This window comes from Bufo bufo, chromosome 8, assembly GCF_905171765.1.
Source record: "Bufo bufo chromosome 8, aBufBuf1.1, whole genome shotgun sequence".
NCBI lineage: Eukaryota > Metazoa > Chordata > Amphibia > Anura > Bufonidae > Bufo > Bufo bufo.
The window spans coordinates 110,341,093-110,368,463 of NC_053396.1; the positions used below are offsets into that span (position 1 = coordinate 110,341,093).

A 27,371-nucleotide genomic window follows, 5' to 3' on the forward strand; every position below is an offset into this window, starting at 1 on the left:
AGGAAATTCCGGTGGTCCTCTCTGACTACGAAACAGTGGAACATCTGTTCAATGTCGGCGGTAATGGCAACAAGCTCTTTTCTGAACCTCATCAGCACTCCAACTAGGTTATTCGTCAGATTAGGACCTGTGAGAAGGACATCATTAAGCAATACACCTTGATGTTTGGCACTTGAGTCGAAAACAACCCTAATTTGATTAGGTTTCCGTGGGTGATACACTCCAAATGAAAGCAAGTACCAGCACTCGTCGTTCTTCCCTAAGGATGGAGCTGGTTCTGCATGGTTGTTTCGGAATATTTTGTCGATAAAGGCAACGATGTGTTCTCTCATCTCAGGCTTACTGTTCATGGTACGCTGAAGAGAGTTAAATCTAGACAGAGCTTGTTCCCTATTGTTCGGGAGTCTCACCCTGGTAGCTCGGAAGGGTAATGGAGAAACCCAGTGATTGGTTTCGTCTTTAAGGAACTCATTGTCCATTATCTTGATAAATTCTCTGTCCTCTACTGACAAAGCTACTTTATCATCGTCCTTGCTTGTGTGAAAGACTAATCTTCCCAAGTTGTCAGCAAAGGGAGGAATGTCGTCAGGTGGTTGTATGAGGTCTGGAGGCTTCTCTTTCACCTCATAGTGATGAGGGCAAGGCTTAATGCAAGTTGTGCGTCCATCTCCACGCACGTACGTTTTGAATGAGTGGATTTTTGGCTGATCCAAACATACATTTCCTATGACTACCCATCCCAAGTCCAGTCTCTGGGCGTATGGTGCATAGTCGGGACCATTACACTGTTGACGCACCTTGTGTACCCTTAGATTGTCTCTGCCAAGCAGGAGTAGAATCTCGGCGTTGTTGTCCATAGGTGGGATAACGTTGGCAAGGTGCCTTAGGTGTGGATGGTGAAATGCAGCTTCCGGGGTAGGAATTTCATCCCTATGGTTGGGTATTTGATCGCATTCGATCAGCGTCGGTAGAGGTATTTCCGTATCTCCACTGACGGAACAAGCAATGAATCCTTGTGCCCTCCTGCCGCTAGTCTCTATGCGACCCGAGCAGGTGTTTAAGATGTAGGGTTCTGATGGTCCCTTTATTCCAAAGGCTTCAAAGAATTTAGGTCCTGCTAGGGAGCGGTTGCTTTGGTCGTCAATGATGGCATACATTTTTACTGCCTTTTCTGGTAGCCCCTCCGGGTAGACCTTGATTAGGCATATGCGGGCACAACATTTCTCACTCTGGCCCTCCCCACATACGTCCGAGCATGAGCAGGAAACAGCAGTGGCTGTGTTAGCGTGGTTCTGGGGCTTCCCGCCATGACTTTGAGCAGGACTGGTGGTGACAGCAGCAGGTGAATCCCTTGTGAGTGGAGTTGGGTGCATAGCTGAGGCATGTCTTTCACTATGACACTCCTCACACTTGATAATGGATTTACAGTCCTTAGCCATGTGCTCCAATGAAGCGCACCTAAAGCATACCCCAAGCTCGGTGAGGACTTTCTTGCGCTCCTGTATGGTTTTGGATCTAAATCCTCTGCATTTGTTCAGTGAGTGTGGTTTTTTATGAATGGGACATTCACGATTGAAGGCCTTGTCTCCCGTTGAGGTAGTGTACTGTTTACCAGTGGGTACTGCATATGATGGTAGGTTAGTCTTTCTAACATTCACGCTGCTCTTAAAGTCTCTGTGTTTATGCACAATACTTTCTTACCTTGATGATGGTGTCACTGAGGCTGTAGTATTGAACTCCAGGAAGTCGAGGCTGGGGTCATTCCTCATCTGGGACTGTTCATCGATGAATCTACAGAAATGAATAAATGGGGGAAAAGTGACGTCATGCACTCTTTTGTACCTTGAGACTGATGCCGCCCACTTCTCTTGCAGGCTGTATGGTAACTTCACGACAATTGGGTTCACCCCATGGGCTGTATCCAGGTAGCACAGCCCGGACAGACGAGGGTCTCTTTTGGCAAGCTCCAGTTCCATGAGCAAATCACTTAAATCCTGAAGCTTATGGACATCTTTGAGACTGATCTTGGGGACGTTCTGCAGTCTCCTGAATAGTGCCTTCTCTATTGCTTCTGCGCTGCCAAAGGTGCGTTCGAGTCTCTGCCAGGCTGCAGCGAGACCTGCTTCTGCTTGTCCCACATAGACAGTTCTAAGGCTCTTGATGCGATTTGTGGAGCCTGGGCCCAGCCAGTTGATCAAGAGGTCGAGCTCCTGCTCTGCGGTTAGGTTGAGGTTGGCGATGGCGGCTTTGAAGGTTGCCTTCCAGGCTCTGTAGCTCTCTGCACAGTCATCAAATTTTGAGAGACTGGTGTTAATTAGCTCTCTGCTCACCATAAACGTGGCAAACTCAGACATATCTGATTTCTCACTGCTTGTTGCCATGACAACTTGTGATGCCCCTGGGGCGTATAGGCTGCGTGGCGTGAAAGGGTGAGATGCTTCTGGGTAGAATGATGTTGCTGCAGGGTTGAGCTGTGGTCTAGCCTCTGTAGATTCTGATGACTGCTGCTTGAGCTGTGGAGGTAGGCCAGGAAACACCTGGTAGCCATCTTGCTGTAATAACTGCCCTTGAGAGGGCGCGTCTGGGCAACTGTTATTGGATTGCTCGGGTGCTGTGGGTATCGCTGCCACTGCAGGTAGAGCTGACTTGGAGGTTTCAGTGTTGTTGGCTTGGACGGTACTGCACACTGGGGGTGGTGCAGGTAACTGTTTCAGTACGTAGTCGCTGGTGCGATCAACTGGATCGTCGATCTCCTCTGGTGGTAAGCAGACTGAATCAAGGCCTTGGCTCAATGCTTGCGCAAGTAGTCTTACTCTTGCTAATGCGATTTCCTCTTCCCTCTCTGATTCAAGGATCTTTATTCGAGCCTCTGCTTCTGCCCTCTTGGCTTTTGCCTCCGCTTCTGCCCTCTTGGCTTCTGCCTCCGCTTCTGCCCTCTTGGCTTCTGCCTCCGCTTCTGCCCTCTTGGCTTCTACCTCCGCTTCTGCCCTCTTGGCTTCTGCCTCCGCTTCTGCCCTCTTGGCCGCCGCCGTCTGTGCTTCTGTTCTCGCAAGGACTTCTTTTTCGGTGAAGGAACGCCTCACTTTGGATAGCTCTGCATTTATGCGGGCCTCTAGTAATCTGTCGCTCAGGTTGGAGCTTCTAGAGCATGATGATCTGTAGGACCGTGAGGAATGTTTGGACGAATGTGATCTGTGTGATCTGGTTTCTTGTAAATGAGAGATGCGGAGTTCCACTTTATCTTTAGCGTCCAGCACCATGGCGTCTCTTTGTCTGTCTATTGATTCTGCCTTGCACAACTCTGACGGGGCTTCTTCAATATTAGAGTCTTTTAAAAAGGTTATATACCTTGTGGACAATCTCTTGTATCTTTCATGGGCTGCGTTCAGCCGCCCGACGGCAACTTGTAAACTGGTGGCATCGCCTGAGGAGGACTTAAGTCCTGATATGAGGGAGAAAACTCGTTCCCATAGCTCTTCCAGGTTGTCACATAGCTCATCTTTCCTGGTGTGATAGTTTTCTGTGATCTTTATAGTTGGTTTGAGAGAGCGCCTTGGTCTGCTGGAAGTGTGGTTTCTACCTCCAGCTCTTCATAATGATCAGTATCAGGTTGCATTTGCTTTGTTTCATCGCTGGGGAACTGTACAAGGTCCTTTTCGGCCATTTTGATTTAAGGTGCGCTGTCTCTTTAAGAAATCAAACTTTTGAATTGGGGGCTGAAAATTGTAGTGCGGCTCAGATGAGGCACCCTGATGAGTTTCCCAAAGTCTTTTTAGTGAATTGCGGGGTTTTGTGGTTTAAGGGAGGCCCCGCGTGCGTGAACAGTTCTTATATCATGCAAGCAAGGGTTAATATAGGATGTAGAAAGTGGCTTGGCGAGTAGTGGAGGACTTCCAGGCGAGAGTATATCTACTGCGGACACGCCGTGCTTCCCCTTAGACTTATGGGACATGCACTGTTGCTGGGCAGATTTGCTGGGAGTGGGCCTGTTGCAGGGGAGGTTCCTGAGTGTGGCACTGGGCTCTGAGGGAACCTGCAGCCGGGCATTGGACATTCAGACGGATATTGACTGGGGTATAAGGCTTTAAGGCAGTTTTTGACTGTTCTGTCCCCACATGAAGGCAAATGAAGGTGTAAATGATAATGGCTTTGTGACTGTCCTACCTTCGTATCCAAGCAGTGGAGCAGACCGGACCGGCAGATGCTCAGGTTAGATGGATCCAGACGTAGACATGAGGATGCAATCAAACAGGGGTTTATTTGATCCAGAGCAGTGACATACAGTGATGGAATACAGTAGATGCTGTCATGTGGATGTCTTTTCTGAGGCTAACTGCTGAGGCAACTGCTGAGGCTACTGCTGGTCAAAAACTGATGCCTTCACAAGCCAAGGTGTGTGTCTCCAGTCACAAAGAAATGCAGCACTGAAAAAGGCTACAGGAAGTGACCAGGCCCAAGGCTGCTAAAACCACGCCCAGAGATAAAACTTTATAGACAACGAACGAGGCGTGCAGCATACAAATTCCGGCCAGCAGATGGCAGCAGAGAACAATAGACTTAAACAACATAGGTAAAACAAGAAATAATACAGTGCAGAAATTCAATATGAAAGGAACAGCACAGTGAGGGTCATGTGACGTGGCTAGCGTCACATGACCGACAGACAAACAAGTCGAGCACCGAGTGATCAGCTCGGCGCTCAAGGCAGACCTAGGAGCAGGGAGCCTCCCAGCTAGCAAAAGCTGCCCTGGGAACGAGGCTGAACACAGATCCTCGCTTCCAAAGCTAAGCAGCAGGTCTGCGACTGATGGGAGACCGAGTGCGCCTTTGGTGCTCTGTTAAACATGGTCTATGTGCAGCTCTGCCCCAATCAAGTGAATGAACCTGGGCTGCGATACCAAGAACAGCCACTATACTATGTATGGCACTGTGCTTGGAATGCTGTGAGAATGCTTCTGTGCTCACTGGAGTGCTGCAGCCTCTTCAAATAGCTGATATTAATGACCTATCTTCAGGATAACTCATCTACTTCTGCTCCCGGAAAACCCCTTTAAATAATTCACTTCCCTTATGACGAGGTGAAGAGTTATGTATACAGTTTTTTTTGTAAAGAATTCTAATGAACGTAGGTCATTTTTTTGATGCTATGAAGAATTTGACTGTGATTCAGTATTTTTGTATTAAAATGTACAAAAGGGATGAATACATTTCAACATACATACAACATACAACATACAACCGTATGTAGAATGCATTCAGAAATCTTCAGGCCCTTTCACTTTTTTCATATTTTGCTATGTTCAAGCCTTGTGCTAAAATAAAATAAACAAAGTTTTTCCCCAATCATTCTGCACCCAATACCCCTTAATAAAAAAAAAAATTAAAACTGAATTTTATAAATGTTTGCAAATTTATTAAAAAGGAAAAAAATTTAATTTCGCAGAACAGTTTCTCCTTATTCTTTTCATTTGGCTAAACGGGATGGTGACAGCTGGTATAATCTAAATAACTGTTTACGTCTACTTTTTTGAAGTGGGTTTTTGTGGTAATTTTATCGGATATTGACGTAAGGCAAATGTCTAGGAAAATTGCTTCGCTGGGATTATAATCAAGACTGAAGGTCAGGCCCCAGTCGTTACCAATAAGTTTTTCAGTAAATGATACCAATTCATCTACACTACCACCCCAAATGAAAATGATATCGTCAATAAAATGGCGAAAGAACTTTATATTTGCATGAGAGAGTAAACCATATTGTTTTTCAAAGAATCCCATGAAGAGATTTGCATAGGAAGGGGCAAATTTTGTCCCCATTGGGGTCCCCTTACTCTGAATGTAAAAGACTTCATTGAAGGTGAAATAGTTATGATGTAATATAAACTCGATTGCTCTCAAGATAAATTCTTTTTGGGGATCAGGCATATTGGGATCTGTTCCGAGGAAATGCTTTATGGCTAAGAGACCCAGATCATGTCGGATATTGCTATATAGAGAAATGATGTCAAGAGTGACCCATATATACTCCTTTTGCCATTTAATGGGATGTATCTTTCAAGTAAGAAGGAAGTAGTTGAACGTGTTTTTGGAGAAATGTATCGACATATGCAGAGAGATTTGATGTAAGAGAGTCAATACCAGATATAATGGGTCTTCCAGGGAGATTAACAATGGATTTGTGATTTTTAGGTAGAAAATGGAAGCGTGCTATCGACGGGTGGGTAGTGGAAAGGAATTGTAATACCAGATGCAAATCCAAAATCTATCAGTTCTGTCAGGGAATTTTTTTTAAAGTATCGTGGGATCGTTATCAAGAACTCTGTAGTAGTCAAGATCAGATAGTATTCTTCTTGATTCGGCCAGATAGTATTTGTGGTCCATAATGACGATGCCGCCACTGTATCGGCACTTTTAATAACTATTTCTTTATTATTTCTAAGACTGTTTAGGGCTTTTTTCTCATGAGAGTTAAAGTTGTTGAATTTGGGGAGTGTTTTGTCACGATCAGGATTGAAAAGTAACTTAAAGTTGTCAAGTACCATATTAGTTTTTAAGGTGGGGACCTTTGCTTTCAAGAGGATAAAACGCGGATTAATTTTTTAGGTTAGACGGTATTGGAATGGGCTTTTGTAGTGAAGGAGTTATGCTACTAACAACAAAATCTTCCCTGGTTTCAGATGGAACGTCTTCCGTATCTTCAGGAGTATTGTTTTCTGTGTTAAAAGTGGGGTTTTTCTCTTTTTGTTGGTTGGGTTTAGTAAGTTCCTTTATAGTAAAATGTTGTTTCAAGGTAAGTTTGCAGATGAATTTAATTAAATTGACGAAGAATTTGAAAGGATCGGGTTCGTTCGTGGGGCAGAAAGAGAGGCCTTTACTTAGCAATTTTACTTAATCAGGCTTTAATGTGTAATTAGAAAGGTTAAATATACCTTTTTCTCTTTCTTGCATGGAGGGATCTGTTGAAGTACTTTCCTTCTTTTTGTTAAAATTAGGGTTTGGTTTGGTGTCAACTAAGGGGAGGGGTTCGTCTGGCTTTGTCACTGTTTCTTTAGAGATTTCGATTTTTTCTTTTTGCATCCTCTAACTCGTTTTTTTTTGCCTTTTTCGTGATGACAATAGTGGAGTGAACAAATGTGTCATTTTCAGGTTCTGTTTGCTGGGGGGGGGGGGGGGGGGGGGGGTGGAATTTCTCAGATGGTGAGCCTGTCCGAGTGAAAAAAGGACTGAGAAGTTGAACACTGGACAATATCTTTCTGGTTGGTGGTGTAAGGTTTGTCGGAGTGATGGTAGGTGACGGTTTTCCAAAAAAAGGACTGTCCGACAGGTTTGGTGGTAGGGGTAAAAAAGTCTCAGAATGTGTTGTAGAAGAAGAGTAGGTTGATAAATTAAGGATAGAGTCTATTGTTGCGTTTTTCTAGAGTGCCCTTGTAGACTACAGTATGTTGGTAGGACCACCCAAACCCTGAGAGAGAGGATGAATAAACACTGCTCAAACATCAACCGTAAAATACTAACGCACAGTATACCTAGACACTTTTTAGAACATCACAAAAGCTATGCAGAAAGGAGATGTACTGGATATTCCGACTGAATACTTTATCTCTCTTCGGATTAAACGAATCTTTGGAATACAGTACAGACCAAAAGTTTGGACACACCTTCTCACTCAAAGAGTTTTCTTTATTTTTATGACTATGAAGGCATCAAAACTATGAATTAACACATGTGAATTATATACAAAACAAACAAGTGTGGAACAACTGAAAATATGTCATATTCTAGGTTCTTCAAAGTAGCCATCTTTTGCTTTGATTACTGCTTTGCACACTCTTGGCATTCTCTTGATGAGCTTCAAGAGGTAGTCCCCTGAAATGGTCTTCCAACAGTCTTGAAGGAGTTCCCAGAGATGCTTAGCACTTGTTGGCCCTTTTGCCTTCACTCTGCGGTCCAGCTCACCCCAAACCATCTCGATTGAGTTCAGGTCCGGTGACTGTGGAGGCTAGGTCATCTGGCGCAGCACCCCATCACTCTCCTTCATGGTCAAATAGCCCTTACTTTCAAAGTTTTCCCAATTTTTCGGCTGACTGACTGACCTTCATTTCTTAACCCCTTAAGGAACACAGCCTTATTTCACCTTAAGGACCAGGCCATTTTTTGAAAATCTGACCAGTGTCACTTTAAGTGGTGATAACTTTAAAACGCTTTGACTTATCCAGGCCATTCTGAGATTGTTTTTTCGTCACATATTGTACTTCATGACACTGGTAAAATGAAGTCAAAATGTATTTATTTTTTGCATAAAAAAATACCTAATTTACCCAAAATTTGGAAAACTTTCCAAATTTCAAAGTTTCAGTTTCTCTACTTCTGTAATACATAGTAATACCTCCCAAAATTGTGATGACTTTACATTCCCCATATGTCTACTCCATGTTTGAATTATTTTGGGAATGATATTTTATTTTTTGGGGATGTTACAAGGCTTAGAAGTTTAGAAGCAAATCTTGAAATTTTTCATAAATTTACAAAAACCCAATTTTTAGGGACCAGTTCAGGTCTGAAGTCACTTTGAGAGGCTTACATAATAGAAACCACCCAAAAATGACCCCATTCTAGAAACTACACCCCTCAAGGTATTCAAAACTGATTTTACAAACGTTGTTAACCCTTTAGGTGTTGCACAAGAGTTAGTGGCAAATGGGGATGAAATTTGAGAATTTCATTTTTTTGCCTAATTTTCCATTTTAACCCATTTTTTCCACTAACAAAGCAAGGGTTAACAGCCAAACAAGACTGTATCTTTATTGCCCTGACTCTGCCGTTTACAGGAACACCCCATATGTGGCCGTAAACTACTGTACGGCCACACAGCGGGGCATAGAGTGAAAGGTGCGCCGTTTGGTTTTTGGAAGGCAGATTTTGCTGGACTGGTTTTTTGACACCATGTCCCATTTGAAGCCCCCCTGATGCACCCCTAGAGTAGAAACTCCATAAAAGTGACCCCATCTAAGAAACTACACCCTCAAGGTATTCAAAACTGATTTTACAAACTTTGTTAACCCTTTAGGTGTTGCACAAGATTTAATGGAAAATAGAGATACAATTTCAAAATTTCACTTTTTTGGCAGATTTTCCATTTTAATATTTTTTTTCCAGTTACAAAGGGTTAACAGCCAAACAAAACTCATTATTTATGGCCCTGATTCTGTAGTTTACAGAAACACCCCATATGTGGTCGTAAACTGCTGTACGGGCACACGGCAGGGCGCAGAAGGAAAGGAATGCCATACGGTTTTTGGAAGGCAGGTTTTGCTGGACTGTTTTTTTGACACCATGTCCCATTTGAAGCCCCCCTGATGCACCCCTAGAGTAGAAACTCAAAAAAAGTGACCCCATTTTAGAAACTACGGGATAGGGTGGCAGTTTTGTTGGTACAAGTTTAGGGTACATATGATTTTTGGTTGCTCTATATTACACTTTTTGTGCGGCAAGGTAACAAGAAATAGCTTTTTTGGCACCGTTTTATTTTTTCGTTATTTACAACATTCATCTGACAGGTTAGATCATGTGGTAATTTTATAGAGCAGGTTGTCACGGACACGGCGATACCTAATATGTATACAATTTTTTTTATTTATGTAAGTTTTACACAATGATTTCATTTTTAAAACAAAAAAAAAGTTTTAGTGTCTCCATAATCTAAGAGCCATAGTTTTTTCAGTTTTCGGGCGATTATCTTAAGTAGGGTCTCATTTTTTGCGGGATGAGATGATGGTTTGATTGGCACTATTTTGGGGTGCATATGATTTTTTGATCGCTTGCTATTACACTTTTTGTGATGTAAGATGACAAAAAATGGCTTTTTTTACACCGTTTTTATTTTTATTTTTTTATGGTGGTCACCTGAAGGGTTCGATCATGTGATATTTTTATAGAGCCGGTCGATACGGACGCGGCGATACCTAATATGTATACCTTTTTTTATTTATGTAAATTTTACACAATGATTTCATTTTTGAAACAAAAAAAATCATGTTTTAGTGTTTCCATAGTCTAAGAGCCATAGTTTTTTCAGTTTTTGGGCGATTATCTTGGGTAGGGTATGATTTTTGCGGGATGAGATGACGGTTTGATTGTTACAATTTTGGCGTACATGCGACTTTTTTGATCACTTTTATGACCTTTTTTGGGAAGTAAGGTGGGCAAAATTTCAATTTCATCATAGTTTTTTATTTTTTATTTTTATGGCGTTCACCGTTCGGGTAAAGTAACATGACCGTTTTATAGATCAGGTCGTTATGGACGCGGAGATACCAAACATGTGTAGGGAATTTTATTTTTTTCACTTTTTTTTGGACCCAGACCCACTTGGTTCTTGAAGATCCAGTGGGTCTGATGTCTGTATAATACAGTACAGTACACTATATAGTGTACTGTACTGTATTTTACTTACACTTTGTCTAAACAGATCTATGCCTTTAGCACAGATCTGTTCAGCACCATGGACAGCAGGATGCCTGAGACGGCGTCCTGTTGCCATGGGAACCTTCCCCGTCTGCTCAGTAGTGGCCAGAACTGCGCAGACGGGGAAGGGTAAGGAGGGGGGCTCTCTGGGGGCTGTCTGGGGGCCCTCTCCCTCTCCATCGGGGGGCTGCAAAGGCACAGCAGCCCCCCGATGGGAGAGGGAGGGAGCTCCCTGAGCTGTTAACCTTTTCCATACAGTGGTCCGTACGGACCGCGGTATGGAAAGGGTTAAACGGCTGACATCGCATCACAGATGTCAGCCGTTTATACCAGAGTGTCAGCAATGTGCTGACACTCTGGTATAACCACTGTACACCAATGAATTTTCAAGGGGAGGCAGGCGGGTGATCGCGATCCCGCCTGCCGCACCGCCCGCCTCCCGCACCACCCCCACCGCCCGCAACACCCCCCCTGCACCTCCCGCCACCATATCATCATTCAGGGGTGCAGGGGGGGTGACACATATGTATTTTAGGAATACTAAAGTTTCTGATCCCGATCAGAAACTGCAGAAAGCGCAACAAACCGCAGGTCTGAATTGACCTGCGGTTTGTTGCGATCGCCAACATGGGGGGGTCACGGGACCCCCCCGCGCATTTAGCCGAGGTGCCTGCTCAATGATTTGAGCAGGCACCTTGTTCTGATCACAGCCGGCCGGGCGGCAGTGATCGGAACAACACATGACGTACCGGTACGTCATGTGTCCTTAAGGACTCGGGAAACATGCCGTACCGATACGTCGTGTGTCCTTAAGGGGTGAAAGTAATGATGGCCACTCGTTTTTCTTTACTTAGCTGCTTTTTTCTTGCCATAATACAAATTCTAACAGTCTATTCAGTAGGACTATCAGCTGTGTATCCACCTGACTACTCCTCAACGCAACTGATGGTCCCAACCCCATTTATAAGGCAAGAAATCCCACTTATTAAACCTAACAGGGCACACCTGTGAAGTGAAAACCATTTCAGGGGACTACCTCTTGAAGCTCATCAAGAGAATGCGAAGAGTGTGCAAAGCAGTAATCAAAGCAAAAGGTTGCTGCTTTGAAGAACCTAGAATATGACATATTTTCAGTTGTTTCACACTTGTTTGTTATGTATATAATTCCACATGTGTTAATTCATAGTTTTGATGCCTTCAGTGTGAATCTACAATTTTCATAGTAATGAAAATAAAGAAAACTCTTTGAATGAGAAGGTGTGTCCAAACTTTTGGTCTGTACTGTATGTCAACTACTAATCCCACTAATATAGATATTACCCTTATTACCAGAAAATACTGATACTGCAAAGGAATGATCCCAACATATCACCATGTTATCAATTATCTTTGACCCGTCTTGAATCAGATCTGACCTGTCTCCAATCGACACTAAATCACTTATTAAGGGTTACATGAATTCAACACAATAAAAACAAGGACCAGACACGGTCGTCTTTTGTTTATTTATATATACATTAATATTCAGTTTTATAAGTTGTGGGGATTCGCTCTGGTAGTTAGGACTAGCGGATGCAGTATAGAGGCAAAGTGCACAGTTCTTGAATCAAACAGCGGTGTTTATTCATACATTGGTATATAACAAAATGCAGATAAGGTGTATCGCAAAACACAGGTGGCTTGCTGTTTGTTCACACACAAGGAAAGTCCATAAACAATAAAAGTCACCTTTTCTCCTGGGTGTTAATTCACACCCTGTTAGCAGTTCAGCCTCATCAAGTCCATAGGCGGCCTGTTCGCCTTTAGAGGGGCCTGAGTCCTCCAGCCCGACTCAAACCTCAAATCCCAGCACAGCCCTCAGTTCACAGCACACAGACTCCTGAGCTCCACTGTCAGAGGGAGTTAAATCCACACACCGGGCAGTGCTGGCTGGTTTTTATACCTGGCAAAACCCGGCCTTGAACATGGGGAGTAGTCACCCACCTATTCCCAGTAAGAGCTGTCCCGAATCAGCTATGACAGCCATGCTAAATCTCAAGGTGTCAGTTAGCAATAGCTGCTGCTGACACATAAAATACTGGCTCTTACTTCAACCAGGCCAGGAACCTCGGTGACACATACCTTCCATCCACAATGATTCCAGGTACCTTCTTACAAAGTATAGAAATACCTCCATGAATTCTTAATAGCCAACAGTATCAATCAATATGGTTCAATGATTATGGAAATATATCTATTTATTTTTTTATTTATATATTTATTTCTTATCTGTTGGTATCTGCACATCCATTTATTTATCTATTATTTATTATTAATACCTTTTTATATGTTTTTTTATATATATTTTTTTATGTTTTGCATAGTTATCCATATATTTTTATATATATGCTTAAATATGTTTTTATATATATATATAATATATATATATTTTTTTTATTTTTGTCTTTTTTTTTAACACCTTTTTATTGGTATAATTAATAAACAGCCTCTCCTCAATTCATCAATTTCTCTTCCCTTCGCGATATAAAAAGTAAAAAATCTACTATATCGAAGAGTACATCTATTCTTGAGATGTACGGAATGCAGAGCAGATAGTAGCGCAATTGCGTTCCAGCGGTGCGCCCCATGCATGAGCATTGGAACCCTTGAGTTCCACGACTACATTCCACCATGATCGGACCGGAAGTGCCTCCCTTCCGGTTCCGCTGATTCTGGCAAGGACATTCCTTGCGCACTTGCGTTCCAGCTGTGTGCTCCACTCATGCGCAATGGAACCCTTGAGTTCCACGATTGCGTTCCACGATTTCGTTCCACCACGATCGGACTGGAAGTACCTCCACTTCCGGTTCCGCTGACTCTGGCAAGGACGTTCCTCCAGCCCCGGACTCCCCCTGACATCTAAAAATGCCACCATCCAGGTCTCATTTCTTCCCTTCTTATTTTGAATACGAAGGATGTGTTTGTCCTTTCCCCATATTGATTTGTATATATTCAGAAAACAGATGCGTTCCACAGTGGAACGCATGAGTTCTGAAACCGGAAATGACATCACATACTTCGATTTTGCCATTTTTTTTGTATCTTTTTATCCACCATATGTTCTGTCTTGTATGTATGTTCATGTTTTGTGACTGCTCCTGATGAAGGGGGATTAATGTAACCCCGAAATGCGTTGAGCCATACCTGTGCTACTATTAAAGGAATTGCCGTTCTTCCTAAGATTCTATGACCGATCCAGGCGAGGGAGGTCAGTTTTGTGGGTGTCTTGAGCTTTATCCCACGAAACACCTCCCTGGTTAAGTGAGTCTTTGGTCACAATTCTTCTCTTTTACTATGATTTTATATCTATATTTTATCACACTTTTATAACTATGGCCTCTACGAATTTTTAGGTGGGTGTGAAAGAGAAAAAAGTTGATTACTATTCATTATACATTTATTATTATTATTTTATTTTCTATCTATTGTAGTAGTAATATTTCCAGAAATAATCATCAGAGGATTGGTGCCAGTCCGATCGTGGCTATATTTAATTCTTTTATTCGTCATATTTGAGGGGATGGGACAGGGAAACTGGTCAGGGTTGAGGGAAAGCTGAATGGAGCAAAATACAGCGATACAGATACAGAATTCTCCGGCTTGCCTTACAAGTGCCTTCACTTTTCACAAGTTATTAATAGTAGGGCCACGTTAGAATTCAGGCTCATAAACACAGTCTTCAGAAACGTTTTCAGGAAGTGAAGTCACTGGGAGATATGGTTACTCCACAAGGTCACACTTCTGAGAGTAGAGACATTGCAGAGAGGGCTAAATGGAGTTCATAAGGTCAGGATGAGAATCCTGTGCCATTCTATTTATCATGATCCCGGAGAATGTAGTGTGCCCTTTGAACATGGCCACTAAACCGAGGGCCAAAATGAATTCCTGCTTTAAAAATAGTCACATGTAACATTACAATGGTGCAAACAAGGCTAATGTTCCAAATTCACATAACCACAAATGTGGCAGCGTCTGTGTGATTTCAACGAAATAGTAATGAGGTATTATATAACCACCAACTTCATTTAGGCATTCCGTGTTGACTGTTTTTTCAGGGGGATTATACCATTTCAGTTCTAGAATATAGGAGTTGATATTTATCATAATTATAACTTGATATTCCAGGCCGCCTACATCATTCATCATTTATAGCAGGGATGCTCAACCTGCGGGCCTCCAGCTGTTGTAAAACTACAACTCCCACCATACCCTTCTGTAGGCTGATAGCTGTAGACTGTCGGGGAATGATGGGAGTTGTAGTTTTGCAACAGCTGGAGGGCCGCAGGTTGAGCATGCCTGATCTATAGCATTGGTTTCCTCATATGGGACAGATAGACATTTTGGGCTCCTATAGTCTCCAGGACCCAGTATGACCACAACATCTGAACCCCCTATAGCAGTGATGTCGAACCTTTTAGAGGCCAAGTGCCCAAACTGCAACCCAAAACCCACTTATTTATCGTAAAGTGCCAACATGGCAATTTAACCTGAATACTATAGTTCAATATAGTATATATTCCATGTACTTTATCATTTAGCTATTAAAGCCTGCCTACATTCAGTGCCCTGCCTGTGCTGTTCATAGTGCGCCCTGCGCTGCCTGTGCTGTTCATAGTGCGCCCTGCGCTGATGAATGGCAGGAAAAGTCTAAGGCATATTGGTACACCATAGACTTTTTTCACAGTGCGGGTGCCCACAGAGAGGGCTCTGAGTGCCACCTCTGGCACCCGTGCCATAGGTTCGCCATCACTGCCCTATAGTTACCCTTCCGATGTGGAGCTATAGAGCTAGTTTGGCTCTTTCTACACAGCACCAAGATGTACAAGAAGATTAAAAATCTATTTCATGACAAAATCTAAGTATGATCTTTAACTATGCCAATAAAAATAAATCAGTCAACACAAATGTTCTTTATAAAAAATTAAAATTGATATCTGAATAAAACAGAACTTACCAGGTGGAAAGACTCTGTCTCTGCAAGTAGGTACATATGGGCTTATTGTGAGAAGCAGTCCATAGATACATAATGCAAACATCCCAGCTAGAAATCCGTAAAGTATAAGGTAAAATAGAAGTATCTGAGCTGGAAAGAAAATAAAACTGAAATAAATGGCTGATGTGCTTATGAGCATCAAAAAAGCAAACCTGCTATAAACTTTTTCCTGATGCAGCTATTTTCAGTTTTTGCGCTTTCGTTTTTTGATCCCTGCCCTCCCGAAGCCATAACTTTTTTTTATTTTTATATTCACATAGCCATATGAAGACTTGATTTTTTGCTAAACAAATTGTACTTTCTAATGGCACCATTTCTTGTTGATTAGAATGTAGTGGGATGCTGGAAGTAAAAAAAATCCAAATGGGGTGAAATTGGAAAGAAAAATGCAATTCCTCCACAGTTTTATGGGTTTTGTTTTTACAGTGTTCACTATGTGGTAAAACTGACTTGTTATCTTCATTCTCCAGTTCAGTACGAATCTGGCGATACCACATATGTATAGTTTTTGTTGCGTTTTAATACAGAAAAAAATAAAATACATTTTTAACAAATAATTTTTTTCTTTTTATTGCCATATTCTGACCCCTTTAACTTTTTAAAGTTGTGTCTATGGTGATGTTTGGGGGCTCATTTTTTGCGAGACGATCTGTAGGTTTTGTTAATACCATTTTGGGGTGTGTAGGACTTTTTGATCACTTTTTATTAATTTTGTTCGAGAAGTAAAGTGATGAAAAAAAGGCAAATCGGACATTTTTATTTTATTTTTCCATTATGCCATTCACTGAATGGGATAAGTTTTTATATATTTTAATAGTTCGGGCGTTTTCATACTAGGTGATGCCCGATGATGTTGATTTTTTTAAATTGTTTAAGTATTTTCATTTTGGGGAAAGGGGGGTGATTAGAATTTTTATATATTTTTTTTTAGAATTTTTTTTTTTTAACTTTTTTTAAGGTCCCCAAAAGGACCAAAACATTCAATCATCAGATTGCAATTTGTATAGAGTAATGGAATTTTCTCCATTACTCTATACATAGATTGGCATGTTACAATTCAGTGCTGCCATCTCCTGGCTTGAATTGTAATATACAAGTAATAAGCCTGGAAGGCTAGTACAGGTTCAGGCTCATTACTTAGACGGGAAGACGTTGCTGCCCGAGAAGCGCACACTTCTGTGTTTCTGGCCTCTCAGATGCCATGGTCACATTTGACCACAGCATCTGAGGGTTTAATGTCAATGATTGGTATTATCGCTGATCGCGGACATTAGCCGCGGGTGTCTGCTATATCAAACAGCAGTCACCCGGTAGCTATGGCGCTCACACAGCTCCAGAGTGGGTGCCGTCTTTAAAGACCTGACATCTGCCATACATGTGCGGCAGATGTCTGGAAGGGTTTAAAGGGCAGCAGATTTGAAACTGGCTGACCTGTTGCATGTGTGCTTGGCCTCTGTGTTGGTCCCATGTTCATATTCACCCACATTGCTGAGAAAAATTAAATTGTAATATATGCAAATAAGCCTCTAGAAGCAATGGGGGCATTGCCGTTACACCTAGAGGTTCAGCTCTCTCTGCAACTGCTATGCCCTCTCCACTTTGATTGACAGCTCTAGGCATCAAAAAATTTTCACTGCCTAGCCGTGTCACTCAAAGTGAAAAAATTAACTCAAAAGATTCAGTATAACATATTTCATTAATTTAAATTCCTGCTTATTCTGGTCTTTGGAGTCAAGGAGGCGGTCCAATCAGTGATTGACAGCTATCTCTGTATTCACAGTCATAGAGGGAAGGCTCTCAATCACTAATAGGACCTCCTCCTGGACTTCAAAGCCCAGAATCAACAGGAATTTTAATAAATTACACGTTGTGCTAAATCTTTACTCACAAAACTATATATCAATCTACTCGGTTTCTCCTGCTCTGTAACATGCTGCTTGCATCTCAAATGCAGTGGCCAGGTTTGGGGTGACCCGAATGCTACACTGGGTCCCTCAGACACTTTTGAGGTGTCACCACTTGTTGCTACTCTCTGGAAGGGATGGTAAGGCGTGGTGCACTCCAATGGGAAATAAGTCCAGAGAGTCAGGGTCTGCAGTAAACCAGGGTGCTTATTTACTAGAGGAATTCAGGTGCAAAACAATATAGACATGGCATAGGGCTGGCTTCTCCAGTCTCCACCCTGGCAGAAGAAGGGTTTGATGCTGAGGAAAGGCCTGAGCTAGCTGTCCCTCTCTCTCAGAAGGCTGGTACCTAGGTCAAAAGCTAGAGGCCCACTGTCTGTAGATCAGTAGTCTGGGTGGCTACTTGGTCACAGGGCTGGTGACCCATGGTCTCAGTATCTTCTTCTGGTCTCTCATGCAGATTGGCAGAGTCTCCCCCTCTAAGCACTGGTCCCTAACTGCTCTCCTTATATACAGTTTCTGGCTGTACTAGAACCTTCTAGTGGTAGGTGTGGAGTGGAGAAACTCAGCACAAACAAATACAATGTTACACTTTCCATCTCTCAAAGACTTACATTAGAGCCTCAATGATACTCAACGGCAATGACACAGAAGTTTTTCCAGACATAAACAGTTTTTCAGACATAACAACAGTGCTAAACCAGACATTCAAAAGGTCAGTCTGTATAGTTTTGGTGGTAAACAAGTCTGACTTTTTCCACCCAAAACATGCTATTCTTTAAACCTAATGGTAACTGTGGAAAATTACCAGCTTCTCATTTAAAGTCCCAAAAGTCTCTCAGTGTCTATTAACCCTTTCCACAGTGCCATGCAAATACAGTGCAAATGAGGAGGATATATCACAACATATAAAATGCATTTACACAGCATTAAACAGTATACATCAGTGCCAGTTAACCCTTTAAAGTGAAATAAAGTAATGAGACATTGCATAGGGGAAACAGGCAAATGTCCACAAATGTCCAGACTTTAAAGTATCCCTGCTCCAGGTCCCTACACAGACACCATGTTCAATGTGACAGGTTCCCTTTAAGTTGATTTGAGATCATGCCTAATAGGCACAGGCAAGATAACTATGCAGTAACTTGTCAATCAAGAAACAGAGGGGCTGGCAGGGGAAGCAAGGATGCACATAGTGGTTTAGGCCCGCCCTTGGTGCACTTAACTACTCATTTGCATATGGATTAAAATAACTTTTCTCCAGAATGAAGCAACAGATCACTTAATGATGGGTATCATTACATTGATCTGAGCTAGACAAGTCATTGTGCCTGGTTCAAATGTGAATTTCCTGGTGACAGACTTTCTTTAATGTGTTTCAGAATTCTTTTCTTACATCAGTCATTAAAACTTACGTTAAACCTGACTACATTGTTATAACTAGAGACCTATGGACTTTAGGCTTTGTCCCCTGACTCTTTATGCATTGTATCCTAAAATATTAAGACGGCAATAGCTATTTCTTGTCTTTTGCCTCTATGAATGTAGTTCTCCAGTCAACTTGTTCTACTGACCAAATCTCTGGTGGCCATTTATACATTTATGGCCTAGTCTGTGGTGGAAGTGGCGTTTTAAATGACCAGTTCCTGGTGGTCAGTGGTATATTAAGCAACTGACTTCTGATTTTCACTGATCTGTTCAGAACCTAAGTACTCAGTCCTAGTGGCCTGTGATATATTCAGCTTCTGTTTCAGGGGGTAAGCATCATTTGATACATCTTGGCAGTGCAGTGAATATGGTATCCTGGATCCCTGTTGATCCAGCACTAATAAAATCCCCTAGTCACTGATGTTGTAGTTGAGGGTGGATAGCTCAGTGAATGACACTATATCTTCCCAAAATGAAGGAACAGTGAATGTTAAAAATGCATAACTAAAGGGTTGATTCAGTATATACATATATCTATAATGTATACACACACAAGGTGAGTCAAAAATTATCTGCACTGTGGCTGTAGAATATATTTTTATAAACTTTCAGAAAAAACAAATACTTAATTTTTGACATAATCTCCCTTCTCACTTCTGTACAGATTTGAATGTGTTACTTCATTTATGACTGCTGTATGAGAAACAATGGCTGCCCCACTTTTAATTTGCACAAAATAACAGCAACGTGCAGTAATTAGGGTACCTTGGAACCGAACCCGAGTTCAGGAAAAGGTTTTTAACAGTAGAAATTAATTTTTGAAGTTATTACCCGAAGTCTCGCGAGACTTAGCGAAGTAATAACTTCGGGTCATAGGAACCAATACATTCTAATACTGTACGGCGCACTCGCTCTGTATAGTATTCAAACGAAGTTTTATGCAAATTGACTTCGGATGTTTCATCTGAAGTTGATACGCTCATCTCTAGCAGTAATTTTTTTTTTTTTTTTTGTGGTCTGAGGATGTGTCCAGCGCCGATAATTATCGAAGACTTTGTGCACAGCATAGAGAAAGTGTTTTGTCGCGAAGAAGTGTGTGTGAATGGATAAAGAAGTACAAGGAAGTTCAAAGAAGGAGCCGGACACCCGTCCACGTCTGATGATGATATTTAGTGTGCATGAGAACTAATTCAGTTGGATAGACGAGGATTATGTGGCAAATCTTTTTCAAATCAGTCATGGCTCTGCCTATGCAATGACCCATAATGATAATAGGACAGCGGTGCATTTGTAGCTCGCAGCTTAGTCTAAAACATTTTTAAATGAGGGAATAGGAAAGCTTGTTGACAGATGGTCAAAGCGTATCGAAAAACAGGGAGACTACATTGAAAAATGATGCATTTGTATTTTCTGAAAGTTGATTAAAATAAATTCTACAGTCAGAGTGCGGATACTTTTTGACTCACCCTTGTACATTCTTTCATTACACTGAGAAATGTTTTGCAGTGGACGGTGAGTGGGTTAGTATACATATACACATTGCATTCTGTAAACGGCTTTATATTCATTCAGTGCGACACCTCCTCTCGTATATATAATGTTTTAGATACTGTGTCTTGCTTGTCATTTGAGATTTGCAGCTGCCAGTATCCCATTTCATGAGGAATTTGTTTATTTAATAGTGTAAAAATGGGATTTCGTCCAACTATTCTCATTATAGCCCCTTAATCATCTGTTATTCTATGGGATCTACATTGTTTGGGGGCATATATAGTATTTTGCCCCAAGATACCACTATAACATTTTTCAATGGTGACATTTAGGACACAGTCATATGCAACTATCCCTTTTATCTGAATGGTGCTTGCAGAAATCTATGTGCGTGCTGCAGAAACAACCACATTCAGATGTACAGTGGCATGCATAAGTGTGGGCACCCCAGGTCGAAATTACTGTTACTGTGAACAGTTAAGCAAGTATATATAGTTAAAGATGACACATTCCCTTTGTATTTTAAGCAAAAACTTTTTTTTTTTTTTTATCTTTTACATAGAAATCAAATAGAATCAAAACTTTTGCCAAATTTTGGGCACCTTGCATGGTTAGTACCTAATAGCACCCTCTGGCAAGTATCACAGCTTGTAAACACTTTTTGTATCCAGCCAAAAGTCTTTTTTATCCATTCTTCCTTGCAAAAGTCTTCCAGTTTGGTGAAATTCCTGGGTCATCTTGCATGCACTGCTCTTTTGAAGTCTATCCACAAATTTTTAATGATATTCAAATCAGGAGAGTGTGACGGTCATGGTAAAACCTTCAGCTTGCACTTATTGTGGATTTTGGGGTGTGTTTAGGATCATTAAACATTTGTAGAAGCCATCCTCTTTTCAACTTCAGCTTCTTTACAATTGGTGTTATGTTTTCTTCCAGAATTTGCTGGATTTTCATCAAATCCATTCTTCTCTCTACCTGTGAAATCATCCACCGTGCCATTAGCTGCAACACAACCCAAATGCATGATTGATTCACCCCCATGCTTAATGGTTGAAGAGGTGTTCATTTCATGAAAGTCTGTACCTTTTTTTCTCCAAACATTGTGGCCAAAGTGTTCAATTTTAACCTCTTCTGTCCACAGGACTTGTTTCCAAAATGCATCAGGCTTATTTAAATGTTCTTTTGCAACCTTCTGATGCTGAATTTTGTGGTGAGGACACAGGAGAGGATTTCTTCTGATGACTCTTCCATGAACACCAAATTTGTGTCGCTGAACAATGTACCACATCTTCTGAGTCTGCCAAATCTTCCTGAAGGTCTTTTGCAGTCAAGTGCGGGTTCTGATTTGCCTTTCTAGCAATCCTACGAACAGCTGTCTCTAAAATTTTTCTTGGTCTTTCAGACCTTCTTTCCTGTTCTTGTTAACTGCCATTTCAAATTTTGAACTGAGGAAATCTGAAAACGCTTTGCTATCTTCTTATAGCCTTTACCTGCTATGTGGGCCTCACCCCTTTTCAGAGTGTCAGGCAGCTGCTTAGAAGAACCTATGGCTGCTGTTTTTAGGACAAGGTTAGAGTAGTCTGGATAGTTATAAAGCTTTGAAATTTGCATCACCTCATCTTTCCTGGTGATTGTGAACAAGCCTTAACCATAACAGGCTATTTAAAGAACTCAATCACAATTATCTGAGTGCTCAGATCTTCTTAAGTTCCCATACTTTCGCAAGGTATTAGTTTCCTTTTTTTCACTCCAAAACTAAAATAATGCACTAATATTGCTTAAAATGTTGAAAAGTGTGTTTCATCTTTACCTTTATGCCTTTTGTAGATGATTTCATCTACAAATTTCTTAACAACTGTTCATAGTAACAGTCATTTTGACTAGGATTGCCCAAACTTTTGCATGCCACTGTATAGGCTAGATTTCCAGTTGCAGTAATTTGGACAACAAATCTGCCTTTTTTGAATAAACCCTAAAGGTTATTTAACAGGGACAAATAATCGGACCAATTATCAAGGATGAGCATTTGCAAAAATGCTAGTTCCTGATAACTGGCCTCACACGAACAACGAGCAAACACTTATTCAATGGGTAATCGTGTCTTTCAACTGGCACCAAAAAACATAATTTCTGTGCAGCACGGTCTTACAGTTCCAGACAAAGTCGGGCTGTTCACAAACAGTACAGCCATTTCACAGCAATTTGCTTCTAAAGGCCCTGAAGTGCATTGCTGCTAAACGGCTGTTGCCTATACCACATCTTTTGCACCTGTATTTACCCAGTTTTATGGATTAATAAAGAAATTGAGACTTTACTGTCATGAGTACCACAGCTTCCTTCTATTTATTGGTGCAGAACTCAACTCTTCTCTTGGTAATAGAGGAGGGTCACAGCTTGAACTGAACATGCCCTTTAGTTCTTAGACGTTAACTAGACCACACAATCACTCTATGGAAAATCTTTTTATGCAACATGGCAAAAAGATTGATGAAAATGTTTGTGAATTCATTGATATGATAACGAGATTGTCTACTCATTTGATGAGCTGCTACCAGGCTGGTTGTTTTCAGGCCATGCATGATGAACTAGGTATATTTACAACTGCCCACTATTACAACATGTGATGATACAACATAGCCACCAATTTTTTTCTACACCAGATTTTGCAATAAAGCGATGGAATTTAACTATTTTGCATACACTTATGAACATATGAGAGATACTATAGATAACCACAGCAATCAGAGTTTCCCGAATGCTATAAAACTTCCAGCGCTCCTCATATTTGTCACTTATTTGTACAGGTTTGTTGATGTGTTTTTATTTGCGTATTTCCCAGATGAAACATTATTCTGGCTAAGGTTCACAGTAACAGATGGAAATTTACTTAAGTTTCTTCCCATAGTGCAGTGTAGTTATGGGAATAGTCAGTCATGGAAACTATATCGGGCTAAACATCCATCTGTGACTACAGGAACTGATTGCTAAGGGTTTAGCTCATGGTTACTAAATAGATGGAATGAATGAAGACAGAAATAAGATTGGGGCAGTAGTAGAAGTAGTAAGTACTTCCTCACACAAGTATACTTTTTTTTTGGTTTAACAGTATTTTTATTAAAGTCATGTATGACATTATAATATAAGCATGACGATATTTTCCCAAAAGGAAAAGAGAAAATAGAAGAAAGAAATATTCATGTCATAACAGATACATACAGTACAGACCAAAAGTTTGGACACACCTTCTCATTCAAAGAGTTTTCTTTATTTTCATGACTATGAAAATTGTAGATTCACACTGAAGGCATCAAAACTATGAATTAACACATGTGGAATTATATACATAACAAACAAGTGTGAAACAACTGAAAATATGTCATATTCTAGGTTCTTCAAAGTAGCCACCTTTTGCTTTGATTACTGCTTTGCACACTCTTGGCATTCTCCTGATGAGCTTCAAGAGGCAGTCCCCTGAAATGGTTTTCACTTCACAGGTGTGCCCTATCAGGTTTAATAAATGGGATTTCTTGCCTTATAAATGGGGTTGCGACCATCAGTTGCGTTGAGGAGAAGTCAGGTGGATACACAGCTGATAGTCCTACTGAATAGACTTAGAATTTGTATTATGGCAAGAAAAAAGCAGCTAAGTAAAGAAAAACGAGTGGCCATCATTACTAAGAAATGAAGGTCAGTCAGTCAGCCGAAAAATTGGGAAAACTTTGAAAGTAAGGGCTATTTGACCATGAAGGAGAGTGACGGGGTGCTGCGCCAGATGACCTGGCCTCCACAGTCACTGGACCTGAACCCAATCGAGATGGTTTGGGGAGAGCTGGACCGCAGAGTGAAGGCAAAAGGGCCAACAAGTGCTAAGCATCTCTGGGAACTCCTTCAAGACTGTTGGAAGACCATTTCAGGGGACTACCTCTTGAAGCTCATCAAGAGAATGCCAAGAGTGTGCAAAGCAGTAATCAAAGCAAAAGGTGGCTACTTTGAAGAACTTAGAATATGACATATTTTCAGTTGTTTCACACTTGTTTGTTATGTATATAATTCCACATGTGTTAATTCATAGTTTTGATGCCTTCATAGTCATGAAAATAAAGAAAACTCTTTGAATGAGAAGGTGTGTCCAAACTTTTGGTCTGTACTGTACATACTGTATCGCATATGAACAATACGTAATATTACATATCTCAGCAGAGAAAACCAATATATAAATGAAGGGAACTACACACCTAGACAAGACACTTGAGGGTAGGAAATAAGGACACAAGTACACTTTCTTTAACATCTATCTAAGATTTTTTTCACGGATTGGCTATGGTTTGGGCATCCTTTGCCAATGACGTGTTTTGGAGATGTTGATTGTAGGGATGTAATCATTTGCAGATTTTAGTCATCCTCATGTGAGAAATCGGTTTTATTAACTTGTAGTGCCACACTGTACTTTGTGCTGGTAATTGTCCACTGTATTTGTGAGGTGCACTGATTACTCTAACCTTCTGCCACCCACTTTCTGTGATTGGCACTTTCTTTTCATAAACATATTAGTGATATCATAGAAGTGTGTCTGACTGAACCTCACTTTTGAGTTTTCATAATCTTTGCTGGTTGAAACACATCTATGAGGTCACAAGATATCACCTTCCTGACCCATGTCACAGAAGTGTACAGCTGTTTACCTGACTGAACTGCATTTGTGATGTCTCGCTAACATCATCTGACTGAAACAGCAGTGATGCCATAGCAGTTACCTGACAGAAACCTATTTACAACATATTAACTGACTAAAACCTACTTATGATGTCATAGTAGCTTACCATATTAAAACACACTTGTGATGTCACAGCAGCATGCCTGACTAAAGCCTACTTGTGATGTCATAGTAGCTTCTCATAATAAGGCTACTTTCACACTAGCGTTCGGAGCGGATCCGTCTGATGTTTCATCAGACGGATCCGCTCCTATAATGCAGACGTTTGCATCCGTTCAGAACGGATCCGTCTGCATTATAACTTAGAAAATTTTCTAAGTCTGAAAGTAGCCTGAGCGGATCCGTTCAGACTTTACATTGAAAGTCAATGGGGAACGGATCCGCTTGAAGATTGAGCCATATGGTGTCATCTTCAAGCGGATCCGTCTCCATTGACTTCCATTATAAGTCTGGACGGATCCGCTCGCCTCCGCACGGCCAGGCGGACACCCGAACGCTGCAAGCAGCGTTCAGGTGTCCGCTCACTGAGCGGAGCGGAGGCTGAGCGCTGGCAGGCAGATGCATTCTCAGTGGATCCGCCTCCACTGAGAATGCATTAGAGCTGAACGGCTGCGTGACGGAGCTCACGAGCGGACACCTGAACGCAAGTGTGAAAGTAGCCTAAAACACACTTGTGATGTCACAGCACTATTCCTGACAAAATTCTACTTGTGATGTCATAGTAGCTTACCATAATAAAACACACTTGTGATGTCACAGCAGCATGCCTGACTAAAGCCTACATGTGATGTCATAGTAGCTTACCATAATAAAACACACTTGTGAAGTCCCAGCAGCATGCCTGACTGAAGTGTACTTGTGATGTCATAGTAGCTTACCATAATAAAACACACTTGTGATGTCACAGCAGCATATCTGACTAAGGTCTACTTGTGATGTCATAGTAGCCTACCATACTAAAACACACTTGTGAAGTCACAGCAGCATGCCTGACTAAAGTGTACTTGTGATGTCATAGTAACTTACCATAGTAAAACACACTTGACTGAACTGTATTTGTGATGTCATATTAATATCATCTGACTGAAACAGCAGTGATGTCAGAGCAATTACCTGACAGAAACCCATTTGTGATGTCACAACATATTACCTGACTAAAACTTACTTTTGATGTCATAGTACCTTACTTATTGATGTCACGGTACGTTACCATAATAAAACACACTTGTGATATCACAGCTGCATATCTGACTAAAGCCTACTTGTGATGTCATAGTAGCTTACCATAGTAAAACACACTTGTGATGTCACAGCAGCATAACTGACTAAAGCCTACTTGTGATGTCATAGTAGCTTACCATAGTAAAACACACTTGTGATGTCACAGCAGCATACCTGACTAAAGCCTACTTGTGATGTCATAGTACCTTACCATAGTAAAACACACTTGTGATGTCACAGCAGCATGCCAGGCTAAAGCCTACTTGTGATGTCACAGTACCTTATCATAATAAAACACACTTGTGATGTCACAGCAGCATAACTGACTAAAGCCTACTTGTGATGTCATAGTACCTTACCATAATAAAACACACTTGTGATGTCACAGCAGCATGCCTGACTAAAGACTGCTTGTGATGTCATAGTAGCTTATCATAGTAAAACACACGTATTGTCACAGCAGCATACATGTATCTACATGTATCTTAGTCTCATTTATCAAAGGCTAAGCTTAATAAAAGTGCAAATGTACGGCTGCTCATGGCATGGAAATTCAAAATGTGCTTAATTTTCTAAGAGGCATGTGTCTTTGAATAAATAAGGCACAATTCTAACCCTAACCCCAACTACCCTCTCCAATTTAAATGGTGCAAAAAGTGCCAATATTATGCCCTTTCACACAGTAAGGCCTAGTTCACACTTCAGTGATTTGGTCAGTGATTTCCATCAGTGATTGTGAGCCAAAACCAGGAGGGCGATGGTAGGATTAAACGGATGATACTGTTTTATATGGAACTTGAGAATCTGTGAACTAGAGAACAACACTTTTAGGGATTTCTGTAAAAAAGTATATCTATACTTTACTTATCTTCATTCCCAAACTGTGCTGTCACATATAAACGACCTTGAGTACATGGACTGTACAATGCGTATTCTTATGGCCTAATAAATATAGATAACTTCAGTTAAGGTGCAAGATCTACTGTTGATCTATATATACACCTACGTAATTTTTATGTAATACCTATATTATGGAATACCTATGTACTACCATTGCTATTATGTACTGTTGTACCTGATTTTACCGGTTTAAAAAAAAAATTAAAAAAAATTATTGTCT

At 41.1% G+C, this 27,371-nt stretch overlaps 1 protein-coding gene across 1 annotated transcript in view; it reads right to left on the reverse strand.

The window, feature by feature from the left end:
* ATP1B4 (ATPase Na+/K+ transporting family member beta 4) overlaps positions 1-27,371 on the reverse strand; it is a 72,937-nt gene that overhangs the window by 18,156 nt on the left and 27,410 nt on the right. Inside the window, exon 4 of the mRNA XM_040405711.1 lies at positions 15,455-15,583. Within this exon, the coding sequence (XP_040261645.1) occupies positions 15,455-15,583 (129 nt within the window). The remainder of the gene's footprint in view (positions 1-15,454; positions 15,584-27,371) is intronic.